Source organism: Drosophila simulans, chromosome 2R, assembly GCF_016746395.2.
Source record: "Drosophila simulans strain w501 chromosome 2R, Prin_Dsim_3.1, whole genome shotgun sequence".
Classification (NCBI taxonomy): domain Eukaryota; kingdom Metazoa; phylum Arthropoda; class Insecta; order Diptera; family Drosophilidae; genus Drosophila; species Drosophila simulans.
The window spans coordinates 21110883-21125675 of NC_052521.2; the positions used below are offsets into that span (position 1 = coordinate 21110883).

The 14793-nt window shown below is 48.8% G+C and overlaps 4 protein-coding genes and 2 long non-coding RNA genes across 8 annotated transcripts; 3 read left to right on the forward strand and 3 right to left on the reverse strand.

Moving 5' to 3' along the window:
* Positions 1-230: 230 nt before the first annotated feature.
* LOC123327049 lies at positions 231-2183 on the reverse strand. Of its 2 annotated transcripts, none has more exons than XR_006541510.1 (2): positions 1769-2183; positions 231-912 (listed from the first exon to the last, which is right to left on the reverse strand). It is a non-coding gene; the product is annotated as an uncharacterized LOC123327049 (long non-coding RNA). The 2 variants fall into 2 exon arrangements; XR_006541509.1 differs by lacking the exon at positions 1769-2183 and adding an exon at positions 976-1384.
* A 138-nt stretch (positions 2184-2321) lies between these two features.
* LOC6739507 (putative transcription factor SOX-14) lies at positions 2322-7900 on the forward strand. Its single transcript, XM_016172230.3, has 2 exons — positions 2322-3422; positions 6261-7900. Exons 1-2 carry the CDS (start codon positions 2883-2885, stop codon positions 7734-7736), a joined length of 2016 nt encoding a protein of 671 aa, XP_016029346.1. The 5' UTR covers positions 2322-2882; the 3' UTR covers positions 7737-7900.
* LOC123327050 lies at positions 3473-4158 on the reverse strand. Its single transcript, XR_006541511.1, has 2 exons — positions 3680-4158; positions 3473-3624 (listed from the first exon to the last, which is right to left on the reverse strand). It is a non-coding gene; the product is annotated as an uncharacterized LOC123327050 (long non-coding RNA).
* Positions 7901-8037: 137 nt separating the features above from the next.
* On the reverse strand, positions 8038-11172 carry LOC6735986 (peptidylglycine alpha-hydroxylating monooxygenase). The gene is made up of 8 exons (XM_016181256.3): positions 10810-11172; positions 10314-10371; positions 10163-10250; positions 10034-10106; positions 8968-9100; positions 8866-8914; positions 8473-8811; positions 8038-8405 (listed from the first exon to the last, which is right to left on the reverse strand). The coding sequence occupies exons 1-8, from the start codon at positions 10996-10998 to the stop codon at positions 8237-8239; spliced, it is 1098 nt and encodes a 365-aa protein (XP_016029348.1). The 5' UTR covers positions 10999-11172; the 3' UTR covers positions 8038-8236.
* LOC27207757 (paxillin) lies at positions 9324-10004 on the forward strand. The gene has a single exon (XM_039291660.2). It carries the CDS (start codon positions 9427-9429, stop codon positions 9988-9990), a length of 564 nt encoding a protein of 187 aa, XP_039147594.1. The 5' UTR covers positions 9324-9426; the 3' UTR covers positions 9991-10004.
* A 100-nt stretch (positions 11173-11272) lies between the features above and the next one.
* On the forward strand, positions 11273-14754 carry LOC6735987 (PAS domain-containing serine/threonine-protein kinase). 2 transcript variants are annotated; one of them, XM_016168849.3, is made up of 3 exons: positions 11273-11574; positions 11694-14321; positions 14381-14754. In XM_016168849.3, exons 1-3 carry the CDS (start codon positions 11538-11540, stop codon positions 14620-14622), a joined length of 2907 nt encoding a protein of 968 aa, XP_016029351.1. In that variant the 5' UTR covers positions 11273-11537; the 3' UTR covers positions 14623-14754. The 2 variants fall into 2 exon arrangements, with proteins under 2 accessions (XP_016029351.1, XP_002082896.1); XM_002082860.4 differs by having other exon boundaries at positions 11282-11625.
* Positions 14755-14793: the final 39 nt, after the last annotated feature.

Genomic DNA, 14793 nt, shown 5'->3' on the forward strand with positions numbered 1-14793 from the left:
GGGCTTTCAAGATTTATTTAGATAAGAGGATTTTAAACATTATTTTATTTTTTAAACAATATTATGTTGTTTTGTATTTAAATTTTAAACAAATTTTCTGTACTGATTGAAAATGAGTTTATTGTTGATAATCTGATTTTTCTCCGTGAGTGATGATTTTAAAGTTCAATAAAATCCAACTTGGCTTAATTATTGCACTTTAATAATTATTTGATACAACAATATTGAGAAACGGTGGTTAATGTATAATTTTATTTAAGCTTGATGTAACACAGATGTACGAATTGATGAATCATAAACTTCTAAGAAGCCAATTTAAAAATTGATCATATGATCGATGAGTCATCGTTCATGATTCTGGTTTTTGCAGAGTCATCAACGAAGACAGGGATCTAGGTGTACTACTCCAATGAGTAGAAATATGTTTTGTTTATTTTAAATGAAATAACCTAAGATTAAAATGTGAATAAATATATCGCAGCCTTAAAACTTAAGATGAAATATTGCGGTCGCAGCGATCAACTCGATTACTTCCGTGTGTCCGAGTACAATTAAATCATGCATACTCGTATGTACACTGCATGTACATGGTCTTTAACCGATATTTATACCTGACACTGTATGAAAATGCAAGTGCATGTTCCGCTGCGTCATTCTGTAGATAAATACTATATGTACATACATCGTATTTGTATCTGTAAATATGTATAGTTATCTCTATATTCTCGCATAATATTCAAGTGTTCTACGTTAACTGCATGCCATTTATGCATATTATTCGAGATCTCGTATATGGCAGCATAGTGCCTGCATACATATGTTTTGTGAGGATGTATGTACTGGCATACATATTATATCTGATATTTACGTATAATATTCAGATTTTCCGCTCTCGAAACCGTTCGGAATCGTCTGAAATAAACAGAAGCCAGATTTATATTCATGAGCACATACATTGCACGCATATATACGTACGTAATGTGTATTTATTCTCGCCAGTATATGCAGACACACACAAACACACGTACAGATTAATCAAACAGCCATATGATTAATACACAGTGGAACAGCTGATTCATAAGCGTACATGTACACACCCCTCCCCGCACACCGGACACCAACACTGTTGCGCTACTGCAACAGTTGATATCAACAAACCCTGGGGCGGAGTGCGGGTGGCGCCCGCCAGAAGGGCGCTATGAAGAATTGATGACTTAAAGGGGCACAGAATGAATTCACGAATTCTATGCTAATTGTAATAACTCTTTTATGGAAAATAAGGAAGGCATAAGTCACTTTTATGCCAATGCAACTGAACTAACCGCAAGTCCGCTCCTGACTCGTCGAGTCAGGAACACTCTCGCAGAAACCTGCGCTCTTTCCCTCTCTGGCACGCACACAGCGACAGCGCGTGTATGTGACGCTGGTATGGGTGCATGTATCTGTATCTACGTGCTGTGGACTCAACTCAAATCGTAAACTTGCAGTCAGTTCACTTGAACAGCTGTGAGCGATCGACGTTGGTCGGGAAGCAATCACAATCGAAAACACACTCACACACACCAAACACACACACCCACACGGATACAGCAGAGCCATATATATGTATGTGCAAGGCATATATGCATAATTACATACAGCGCAGTACATGGGGCTGCATAAGAAACAAGTACAACAAAATCACAAATACACAAATGTACAACAAAATAAAAACGTAAAATCTTTTGCGTAGTTTATTCGCTCGCGTCGCGCTCGTTTCTTCACTTACTCCACTCCAGCCGTCCATTTCGATTCCACTTCCACTTCCAATCCAAACCCAACTCGCATTCGTATCTCATCGCTTCGGTTTCGTTGCGCTGCGCCGAGAGTTTCGTTTTCAGTGCTTCTTCAGTTCACAGTTCAGTTCAGTTCGGTGTGGATTCAGTTGGATTCGAATCGATGTTTAGTGTAGATTGGCTAGGACACGGAGAACAAATAAGTCCCTAATCGCGCGGCGTGCCAAACCATCCGAACTAACTAAGTCTAGCCAAGTCTAGTTCTAGGAACAAGAAAGCTACATACATAAGTGCGTAAACCGTGGATGCCACAGAGCTGAGATACATTTAAGCAAGCGATCTCGCTTATTGTCGAGTGATAACACTACGATTGGCCAGAAACATTCGGAACCAGCTGGAGTTCAAACATTATCAAAACATTTGTGTTTCAAAATCAACACACGTAAAGCAAACAAACACAGTCGAAAGCGCGAGTGCAGCAGTATTAGTGGTGACCACACACAGATACACACATGCACACGGCCATATCGTTACATACGTGTGTAACTCTCTGCACATAAATGCGAGCCAATCTATTTAATTCAGTTTCAGTGCATTTATAAATTAATAAAATTTACCAAGTGCGAGAGTGAGGGAGCGACACGCACACCTATGCACGCTCATTACACGGACGAGGCGAACGTGAGTCTTGGAATATTGCAAACAGCAACAACAGCAACAACAACAACAACAAAACCAAAAGCGAAACAGCAAAAAATAAATAAATAACGAGGAACCAGTTTCACCTTGAGGAGCAATACCTAGTGCACACTCACACTCGCACTCGCGTCCACACAAATGAAACAGCCCGATCGTACTCTTACTGCGAGTACGGACACATAGTGCACATATAGTGCATATAGTGCACAGCACTGGGTAGACATAGTGACCACCACATAATTTCGTGATAAAGCCCCAGAGAATCGGAGCGCTCCGCCTTATCGGCAACCCACTGCCACTGGTCCGGCTACTATGCTCCAGCGGGGATCGGGACATCATCGCTGGGACAGAGACACAGTGGGCACCAGGACTGGGATGCAGTTGCAGCGGCCCCGAACCCACTGAAAGATGATAGCTAAGCCCAACCAGGCCACCACCGAACCACCATTGAGCTTGCGCCCCGGAACAGTGCCAACGGTTCCAGCAACCACCCCAGCCAGACCAGCGACCGTCACCATCCAGCGAAGGCATCCAGCCCCGAAAGCGGACTCACCACCCCACACTTTGCCACCGTTCTCGCCTTCGCGTTCGCCAGCGTCGTCGCCTTCGCCATCGCCAGCGCCAGCGCAAACGCCTGGAGCACAAAAAACACAAAGCCAGCCAGCTATTACTCATCCAGCGGCTGTGGCTTCGCCTTCCGCGCCTGTTGCTGCAGCTGCACCGAAGACCCCCAAGACCCCGGAACCCCGGAGTACCCACACCCACACTCACACTCACAGCCAGCGCTTCAACCCCCCTCCACCCGAATCCGAAATGGACGGCGAAAGATCTCCGAGCCACAGCGGCCATGAAATGACACTGAGCATGAACGGCATCGATTCCAGCCCGGTGTTCGGATCTGCACGGGTTCCTGTCAACTCCAGCACCCCGTACTCGGATGCGACTCGAGTGAGTAACACTGTCTACACTGAGGGAAATTGGGATCGAGTAGGAGGTAGGACTGTTTAACCCTTATTATATTTCGGCCTTCGACACCATTTTCCCCAAGGTGCATATTTCTGTCCAGGCAGGGGAGGAATGTGTTGTTGGTGTAGCCATGATTTGGTCATCCGTTCGTCCGATAGGAAGATCCACTCTATCAGCCGAGGCGCTGCAGTTGCTGTTCTTATCTCTCCCAATGGGAACTACTAGATATACATACGAACCCAGCTGTCTCGGCGGGTTGAACGCATTTGATATTCGGCAGGGAGACCTACTTATAGAGCACAAACAAATACTTCGCCGACCGGAAAGGTCAACAAAAGTTTGACTGATAAGATTCGGGCAGATTAGATTCAAGTTCCTTGCGATTATTCTCTTTGTTTACAAATACCAGCAGGCACAACAATTATAGCAGATTAGCAATCGAATTGTAGCTCAAACCCACTGCTGACTTATTATGATGAAATAGCCAAGATTGATGGATGGTATCTTCGGGTGCGCTGGCCCATCAAGTGCTGATGAGTCGCGACCATGGATGGATACATAGATGCATAGATCCATGGATATATAGATACATAGATACACGGATTCATTCGTGGAGCGCGTGGCAGTGCAGTTTTTGTCCCCGTGCATTTCATTTACGGGGCGGTTGTACTCGCGTTTCGCTTCCCCGATGACTCACAGTATTTGTCGAGCTTGCATATATGTATGTATGGCTGGATGTGCTGTAGCCTGTAGATATGTATGTATACGTATCTGGTGGATATGCTGGTCGGGCGGATAGTACGTCTATATTTCGTGAGCAGTACGTCTGTATGCTGGCTGATATGATTTCGTCGGAACAGCAGTTCTCTATGGCGATCTACCCATCTATTCGTCATCTTGTTTACCGGCCACCTTCGCGTCGAAATCAAGAACGCACTATCTGCCTAACTGAAAAGTTAAAATTTTAGCAAGTGAGTTCACCACACACTCACACTCGCACTCACGACACTCATGGCACTCATAGCACATTTGGTGCATTGACCTTGCTTAGCAGTTTGTTTTTTACGGTTATTAGTGCGGACGGGCGGATGGATGGATGGAGGAGGCAATGGCTTCGCCTTTGGCGTCACGAACAGAACGCTCAATTGCGTATTACTCGCATATATAGAACTGGCAACTGGCAACTGGGAGCTGGGAACTGGGAACTGGGAACAGGGAACGGGGCATTGGGAAGCGGGTACACACGAACTGAGTCGTTGACTTCTGCGACTACATGTTTATCTGTGCTGCAAAAAGCGTGTTTAATATAGTATTCGAGCTGATGACCTTAGGATCTAAGCGTAAGAACGGTTAAAATCGAAAGCCCCAGCCCCATTTCATCACTTTTACTTGTTCCCCGAGGAGCGGAGCGAGCGCACATAGATACATCGCTGCACATGTATCTGTATCTCACGGATGCGGGTGTCTGCAACTTCTGCCCTGCTCGGCGCGTGTGTGTGTGTGCTTTGGGCCCTTTGGGTGTGAGTGAGAGTGTGTTGTGTTGTGTCTACAAGAGTCGGGCTGCTTATTAGACTTGAACTGAACCGTCTGACTGACGACGTCGGCGACATTGAGAGTGAGTTTCGGAGCAGAGTTGCGAGGGCAAAGGCAACAGAACGGCAGTGGCAGTGGCAGTGGCAATGGCTGAGGCAATGGCTGAGCCAATGGCCGATGGAGCATCGCATCCCGTCGGCCCCAATACCACGTCTGCTCCACTCAGCCCGCTCAGCGTTCGGTTCGGTTCAGCTCGGAGCGCCAAGGGTATCGCCTCTGCTTCGGATGTGGATGAACTCGCGAGGTGCACGAACTGCTGCAAGGTCGAAGTTAACGCTATTAATAGGTGGTTTCTGCCGTCTCTCGCGGCGCGAATAAAACGGTTATTCACATTGGCCAAACGAGGCGGCGCGTCACCGCTATGACCTATTCCAAGTCTCCAAGTCTCGGTCTTCCTGGCCTCGCGAGCCCAGTTTTCAGATGTGTGCCCACCTGAGATCAGGCTGGACTGGATCAGTTTGGATGCTTGGGATGGTCAGGATGATTAGGGATAAGTTGGGAGCAGATGAAGGGGCAACCAGGAAGCGGGCCCACTTGTCCGAGCATCGCAGCAGCCGCAACACGCCGAGCAGAAACACATTTCGGTACAAGTGCACACAGACACAAGCCATATTTCGTTTTAGGAGCGTTTTATTAACCTTGGCGAGGGACATTGAACTTCAAACGCGGCGGATACGTATTTCGCACAGATACAAACGCATGCATACCGCCATAGACAAGGCGGTATGAGCATGAGCGGTGCATGTATGTCGGGCACACAGCCGAACTGCTCAGATGTACTATATACGTCTATATGTATATGTACTATATCTGGCGTGAATTTGTTTCCTAACTCTTTATCTGCGAAACGTTAATATGCAGTCGGCATTTATATGTATTTATATGCGCAGGTACAATAGGTAAATGTGTTTTTCGCATGAACGAATTAACGGAGCGTATCTGCGGTTGCCGAAAGGTGAAGCGAATTTCGTTGTTCCATAAGTTGGTGGAAACAAGGGAGCGCATTAATTTACGGGCTCTGAGATGCCGGAAGTGTATTCAATATCGTACGGGCGGGCACATATTACTCACTCACATTCCTTGCGCTGCACTTGACGCCATGCCTAGGCCAACATCTGTAGGCTCAGCGCTGGGTGGGGATCCCCATTCGCATCTAAGATACTTGTGTATAACTAGCTATAAGATTGAGGCCATAGTTAATCCGCCCGCTTTTCCTTCCACCTGCAGACCAAGAAACATTCGCCCGGCCATATCAAGCGACCCATGAACGCCTTCATGGTGTGGAGCCAGATGGAGCGGCGCAAGATCTGCGAGCGGACCCCCGACCTGCACAACGCGGAGATCTCCAAGGAGCTGGGCCGCCGCTGGCAGCTGCTCAGCAAGGACGACAAGCAGCCGTACATCAGCGAGGCGGAGAAGCTGCGCAAGCTGCACATGATCGAGTATCCGAACTACAAGTACAGGCCGCAGAAGAAGCAGACGCGCTCCCCGGGATCGCTGAAGACCAACCAGGACGCGGACGGCTGCGAAGCCAGAAATGACACGCCCAACAACAACAACTCACTGACCACCCTTGCAATTAATGGAACCACCACTGCCGGCCGCAAAAGCAAAAGATCTACCTCTACATGTCAATCGGGTTCCGCTTCGAAACGATTGAGGAACGACTCGGGTGATATCTCCTCCAAGCCTAAGTACGAAGTTAAGATGGAGTCTGCTGAGCAGCTCAACTCCGCGGATATTATACTACCCTCAGCCGATAATCTGTTAAGCTACCAATCGTCTGAATACTTACCTCTAAGCACGCACAGCAACGCCGACTGCGACGAGAAGCTGCACTCCGAGCTGAGCTCGGGTCCGCTGGAGCCGCGGGAGAACCTGTCGGAGGTGGTCAACCGCTTCCTGCCGCTCTTCCTCGGCGGCAACGAGGACTCGCAGCTGGGGGTCAGCTCCCTGGCGCAGAGCCAACACAACCAGTCGGATCCCACCGCAGGACTGATGGACAACATCTCCGACATCAGCCCCATCAACGACCGCGAGGAGCTGACCGAGGAGGTGATGCGCTACCTGCCCTACCTGGAGGTGAATCCCTCGAGCGACGGGCTCACCCTCAAGGTGGAGTCGTCCAGCCTGCTGGACAATCCGCTCAACGAGCCCGTCTTCGACTCCGAAGACAACATTGTGAACGACGCCAACTTGCACTCGGCCAGCCATCAAATACCTCCATATGTGCCTGACAGCCACGACTGCTTCGCGGAGGACTGCGGCGGCGACAGCTCCTCGCACCAGGTGGAGTTCGAGGTGGTGCGGCCCCAGACGGTGACCATGACCATGACCTGCACGCTGCCCTACGGCGGACCGGACGCTGGGCACACCACATTCCAGGCCGACGACTTCAACGCGATCCCGTCGGCCGCCGAGGACAGCGAGTGCAGCATTCTGACCACCTCCAACTCGCCGCAGATCGGCTTCAACGGGAGCAGCTTCGTGGAGGCGGACGCCATCGGGAGCACTTGTACATACGCGCAACAAGACTACACCGGAAGTGTAATTGAAACACACAATGATCTCAACTACGCCGCACACGATAACAACGGAGCTCTGCTAGCCTACACATTTGAGGACTTGCCGCCTCAGCCAACCGGTAGTCATTTAGAGTTTAACACTAACAAGTACGAGTTTGCAAGTTATTATAAAATGTGAGAGATATTTAAGTTTGTGTAATTTATAACTAATCTAATTGTACGTTTATAATTTTACACCAAATTATATATAAAATATGTATATGTATGCAGATAATACCATATATTCCATAAATTCTATATACATACAAAAAACGCGAGAATAAATGCTTTGCATTGAAAATATTTACGTCGGAGCAGTCTCATTTACTGCGTAGTGGAATGATCGCTGGTTCCTGCTATGCGCGACGAATGGGAAGGGGACTAACCTTGCGGCGATCAGCTAAGTGCTCCCAAATCCATTCAATAGGATCTCCAGCGGGTATCGCGAATTATCTACATATGTTTATTTACACGTTACACAAATATGTTACATAAATCATTGGTGGCCAACAGAAGGGGATACAGAATGAGGCTAAACCATCATTAGTTGTTGCACACGATAAAATAATCCAGACAGTAAGGTAGTATACATTCGTTTCTCTTTCCGCGGCTGATTTCCTGGCTCTCGGCGAGCGCTGATTACAAGGTGCTCGCCTCGATATGTGGGATATTGTGTAGGCCGGAGTCGGGATTGGACCAGAAGTAGTTGGGGGCGCCCTGGCTGAAGCAGAACTTCATGTTGAGAGTCTCCCCGTGATCCACGTAGTACATGAGATAGAAGTTGCACATCTCGTCCTCGTTCGTGGGACTGTCATCAATACAGAGTTTGATTAGGAGCGGTGCTCGAGCTGCGTTTCAAATCTCTGCCTACTTACCCTATTTTGGTAGTCCGATGGCGAGTGCTCTGCATAGTACACCTCACGGCGATCTTGTCTCCCTCGATTATGGGGTCCGTGTTGCTGGTGTTATAGAACATCTGGGGCGTGAGGGGATCTCTCTTGCCCAGCTGCAGCCACTCCTGTTCGCCTTCGCTGTTTGTCCTCACACGGTAGCCGGAAACCACCTTTCCCAGGCCGTGGGTGTGCACCCGGTACGCGAAAGGATGCAGGACCTTCTGCTCGTTCACCTCGCAGGCGGTTTCCAGGTGCTCCGTCTTCATCGCCGGAATCTGACCGTCTGTACCCAGCAGCAGAGTGCCAGCCAGCTTTTTACGACTGCCAGGATGGTAATGGTTATTTTGGGAATCACGTATTTATCAAGGCACTTACGGCTCTTCTGTGTAATCCAAGAACACCCCAGAATCATCAGTGGAGCCATCTGAAGAAAAGCACATATAAATTTCCTGATATTGAATGCAATCTTGTACTTACCTCTGAACTTGTCGATGTGCGCATAGTGAACTTGCAACACAAGGTACTTGATTGGCGAGTTCTTGCCCACCTTGAAACCCACTCCCTCGGGCAGATTTAACTTTTGGGCGTCTCTGGCCCAAGCGTATACGATCTGTTGAGAGGTAAGTGTTAGTCCAGTAGATGCAAATTTATAGCACATTTGCCAATTAGTTAATGGAAAAATTCGATAAACAGGTTTAAAACTCTTATTAAACTGTGCTGACTGCCAAGGATTGACTTATTGAAGCTTGCCCAGTTGACTCCTAATTATCCGTGCATTTCGATCTTCATTCATATGTATACCCATCAATCTTATTGAAATGTTACTATATATGAACTGGATTTTTGTGTCAATAACAAGACAAAATTTGACTTTAAAACTATCTATTCGATTTTTTCCTTAAAATTTATAATTTGTCTATCAGAAAGCTGCCTAGTATGTGCGCTTCGATTTGCTGTAGATGCAACGAGAAGATTTGGCCACGGGCAGTTTGCAGCTTGGGCAAGACGTACCATCCGCACCACTTCACCTGCAAGGAGTGCGGCCTGGTGGTGGATCCTAAGCTGTTTTTCGCGGTGGAGGACGACGTGGTCTGCAGCGAGTGCTATCTGGACAAGCATGCCGCTCGGTGCTCCGCCTGCCGGACTCCGATCCTAGAGCGCGGCGTGGCTGCCGCGGAGCGCAAGTGGCACGAAAAGTGTTTCCGGTGCGTGAGCTGCAGCAAGTCGCTGGTCTCGGCGAGCTTCTTCGAAGTCAACGGATACCTGTTCTGCAAGGCCCACTACCGGGAACTGTTTTCGTCCCGCTGCGCAGGCTGTGAGAAGCCAATCGATCGTCGAGCCGTGGTCGCGCTGAGCACCAAGTGGCATGCCAAGTGCTTTAAGTGCCACCTCTGCCGCAAAAGGATCAGCACCCGGGAATTTTGGATCGAGAACGGACAACCCATTTGCGAAGCCTGCCAAACTGTAGTCTCGAGTCCCAGAAATTTGTCGGCCCCATAAATGTGTGGTGTGTATCTGACGGCCTTTTTGGACATTTTCATACCTGGGAATTGGAGTGGGGTCCGCAAGGACTGGCAGACTCTTCTTGGGAAGCTCGGTTCATCTCGCCACAGTTCCTGTGGGCAAAAATATGGATGTATTAACAAGTCTGAAAACATCACTTGCAACTCACCAGGTGGTCTTCGAGGTTCCGGGCTCTCCGCATCCGTAGAGCAGCATATGGTGGGCCGTGTTCATCGTGGCATTGGGATTGAAGCCAACTATTCAAGATAGAACGGTTAGTTGAAGTATTTAAGGAATGAATCTCAATCGAAAGGACGTACCAATATAGTAAGTCGTAGTTGGGTCGACCTTGATGGGCGTGCACAAGTACAGATCGGGCTATATATGTACACATATATATATTTGTTAGTTTTGTTAGAGAGAACATTCATATAGGATTAGTCAACAAGTATTATTCAAATTGGAGTATGGCCTTCAGTGGGACGTTTGCCCTTTTCGCCACCCTCGTAAAAACAAATTCGTATCTACGGCGCAGGTTCGAGAAGTGCAATCTACAGGTTTCGGTTTCAGGGCCTTACATGTGGGTGGCGAATCGTGTGTATTCGGTTATAACTGACCATATGGAAAAATTTGCACAGCACTCTTATGGGTTTTACCCGCGCAGAAGATATGGGGAAAACCAGAGCCTATATGGAGGGACTTTTCTAATCTGATTCGGATTGTATGCGCGCAGCTGCAGCTAGGCTAATCTGTTCATCCATATGGAGCGAACTCCATGGTGTACATGTATGGCGTTTTTCAGGAACCTGGACTTACGGTCTGGGGTGAAACGTTGGGCATCAGGAATGGAAACGAAGCCGTTGCGCCTGTTGCGGAGTTCGACTCGAGATTCTGTTGATAAAGGGAGTTTTGGTAATCCCCGTCTTTTACAAGGCCGTCCACACTTATCACTCCGATAAGCAGGAGAAGCCCCACGGAAGCGGCTACTTCGGATATGCGTGGCATTTTCACCGTATTCGAACTATATTCGAGTGTGCACTGCACTGAATACTTTCTGGAAAACGAAAAAAAACCTTCCTGTTTGGAAGAACAATACGTTTTGTGTTGCTCTCTCCGATATTTTTCCACACGTAGCTAGGCCCAGTTTATATATATGTAAGTGCGTTCTAGGCAGCAATCGATACCCAGAGCCATTATATCGATGACGGCGCCAGGGCTGCAGGCTAACGGTTAGCGGTACATTCAAATATATATAACGGAAGTTCACTTGTTCGCAATAAAATACATAAATTAAATAATTATTGTCAACTATTTGAATACAGTGATTTAAAAAACACTTCAAGGCAAAAGGAAACCCCACAAAAGTCTGCCCAATTCAACGTATCTGCGTTTCGTTCGACCCACTGGGGAATTCCCCTTTTCGCATGCGCCATTCAATTGATTTTCTACGAGTAGAGTTCCCAATGTTTACGGTGCGCTCATTTGGATGTAGCTGTAGGCCTCGAGTTGGAACCGCTGGGACTTGGAAAACATCCGACTCTTAAATGGAGGATCAGGGCGACGTGACCGACCAAGCCGCTGGTAACCTGAGTAGTTCGAATGCACAGTGCTCCAGAAACCGATGTGCTAACGGTAAAACTATATAGATGTACACTCAAGAGCGGTACTAAATTATTTACAAAAAATCGTGTAATTCCCAGATGACCCCATTATGGGCACCCAGAGCCAGAGTCGCCAAAACTCGTCCGGCATGCTGAACATGATGGACGCCAGCTCCTTCAGCATGCCGCCCCCCAATCTGCACTCCTCGAAGGTGATCAACCCGAACAAGGCGATATTCACCATCGACGCGAACACGGGGCAAATCTTTATAGTGAACAACAAGGCCTGCCAGCTGCTGGGCTACACGTCCCAGGAGCTGAGGAACAAGGGATTCTTCGATCTGCTCAACGGCAAGACGGAGAGCCACATCTCCTCCTTGGCGGAGATGCAGATCGAAGGCGACGAGGGCCGGGTCGTCCTGCTAAGTGGAAAGGTCATCGAGATGAAAACCAAGTCGGGCGGCAAGATCCTGGTCTCGCTCTGGATCCGGCAGATCAGCACCGATGGCAGACACATAGCCGTCGCTGAGCCTGTAGAGAGGCACATATGCCACATCAGCACCGATAGATCTGGAGTCATAACATCCGTTGACTCCACCACGGCCACCATATTCTTTTATGAATCCATCGAAAGCGTGGTGGGTGTCAGCATTGTCACCCTCATCCCGTTTATAAAGCTGCCCGATCCGGATAGCCGTGAGATCCCTAAGAGCCTGCGGAAGCAGAGAGCCACTGGACGAACTACGGATAACGTAAAGTTTCCCCTGTGCTTGCTAATAGCCCTGGATGAGGATGCTTCCGCGGGTTACTCCCATTCCGGAAAAACCGGGCTAAACATCACCGTCTGGGTGTTCCAGAATCTCAGTGGCCTGATTGTGGTAGACGACATAGGCAACATACTGATGTGCAACCAGCCTTTCTCACTGCTAATGTTCGGATATGGTCAGGACAAGATAATGAACATGCATATATCGGCGATCCTACCCAATTTCGGGAAGGACTCCCGCGAGGAGAAGAGCCCGAATGTTTCGAACACCTCGATAACCAGCAACGACTGGGAGCCGGACACGGATCCCTTCGTCGTGGACAACGACTCCTCGCTGCAATCCTGCAAGAAGAGCTCTGCTAACAGGACGGCACCCAACAACGAACAGTCTTCGGTGGGCGATGCCCACCTAAGCTGCAATCTGGAGAACAGCAGTGGTCTATTCTGCGACCTCCGCCAGCCAGATGATTGTACAATAGATGACATCCTAACACCTGTTAATGCCTCGAACAGTTTCCCCGCCGACGAGTTTGAGGCAGGATCGCAGTCGCAGGTGAATGAGTCGTCCCTTGACAAGGCGAAGTCCGCCTCCACGGAGACCTGTGATGCCTCCGGCAGCAATCCCGCCACCAGACTGCTTAGTTCTATTAACGGAAGCTTTGTGGGGGAGGCTATCCACGCCGATGGCTCCGTCATAGAGGTAGTCTACTCCGTGCTCCTCCAGATACTGCCCTGCTCCAACCGGGTGTACTGCATCTGGGTGTGCCGGAACCCCAGCACTCGGCTGGACGGCGAGAAGTACAACTATGCAAACCTAACGTCCACTTTCAACAGCATGGCCAGCACTGTTGAGCAGTCGCTGGGCCAAGTGATAAAGACCACCGCTGCCCAGAACTCCAGCAGACCCAATTCTCTGTCCTTGGTGTCCAAGTACGAGGACGAATTGTACCTGGGTGACTACAGCAAATACTACACGTCCATCCGCCAGATCGGAAGGGGAGCCTATGGGTATGTGAACATGGCTTTTCGGAACACCGACCGCCTACTGGTGATCACCAAGTTTATTCTCAAGGAGAAGCTCTGCTCTCAGTTTATGGTCAAGAGCCGCGACTGCAAGGAAGTTCCTATCGAAATCCACCTGCTGCAGACCCTGAACCACAAGAACATTGTGTCCGTTCTCGATGTTTTCGAAAACGATCTCTTCTACCAGCTGGTCATGGAGAAGCACGGATCCGGAATGGATCTGTGGACGTTCATAGAGCGGCGGCCCCTGATGGACGAAAAGCTGGGAAGCTACATTTTTCGGCAGGTGGCCGATGCCGTCAACTATCTGCACGAACAGAAGATACTGCATCGGGACATCAAGGACGAGAACATTATAATTGACCAGAATTTCACCATAAAGCTGATTGACTTCGGATCGGCGACCTTCATGGAGGAGGGCAAATTCTTCTCCACGTTCTACGGCACGACGGAGTACTGCAGTCCGGAGGTTCTGGCCGGAAACAGATACGTGGGTCCCGAGCTGGAGATTTGGGCCCTTGGTGTGACCCTTTACGTTCTGATGTTTTTCGAAAATCCATTCATCGATGTGGAGGAGACGTTGAAGGCCGAGATCCAAATACCGAAAGCTGTGTCCGAGCAGTTGAGCCGTCTGCTGAGCTCCATGCTGAATAAGGATCCCAAGTACCGGTGCACCATGCACCAGTTAATCACAGATCCATGGCTCACCCAGGAGGTGAATCCCTCTACTTTCAGTTTCTCGTGGATAGTGCCGTGCAAGGCCCACGAGGCCAATCCGGATCTGTATTTTTCCGGCTACCTGTACTCCAGCACTTCGGTGCTGTCCACCATTTCACCGCAGGAGAGCTTCTCCCACATCGAGGAGTCCTCGATTGGTGGCAGCGATGACGCCAGATTGGCATCCCACAGGACCGGAAACAAGTTGTGCGTCAATGAAGGTACGGAACTTCTTCGTCTGCTGCGTATTTGGTTTTAAAGCATCCCTTTGTCGTTCTAGCCAAACACAACAAAATGGACACCCTTTACGCGAAACAGTTCCAGCTAAACACCTCAGTGAGTAACCACGAGCTGAGGGTATCGTTACCTGACTCCAGCCACCCAGAAATCGGCGGTTCAATATGCTCCTCGAAATCCGAGAACGATATATTTAAGAACAAGCTTCAGCCCTGCGTCTCCACTTATAACGTAGTTAGTCTGCACGACGTGAGCACGAAGCCCAAGATGATGGATCTGAAATGAAGTTCTACATCCGTTGTACATGTGTAAATCGAACCTGAGCATACTGTCATATGTAAATAGCAACATTTGTGAAAGGACAATTAAGTATTGGGGCGGAAAAGCATGTAGATGAATAAATCAATTTAATTGTTACTCTACAGCGTTTTGATGGCGGCGTTCTTACCTTTCATC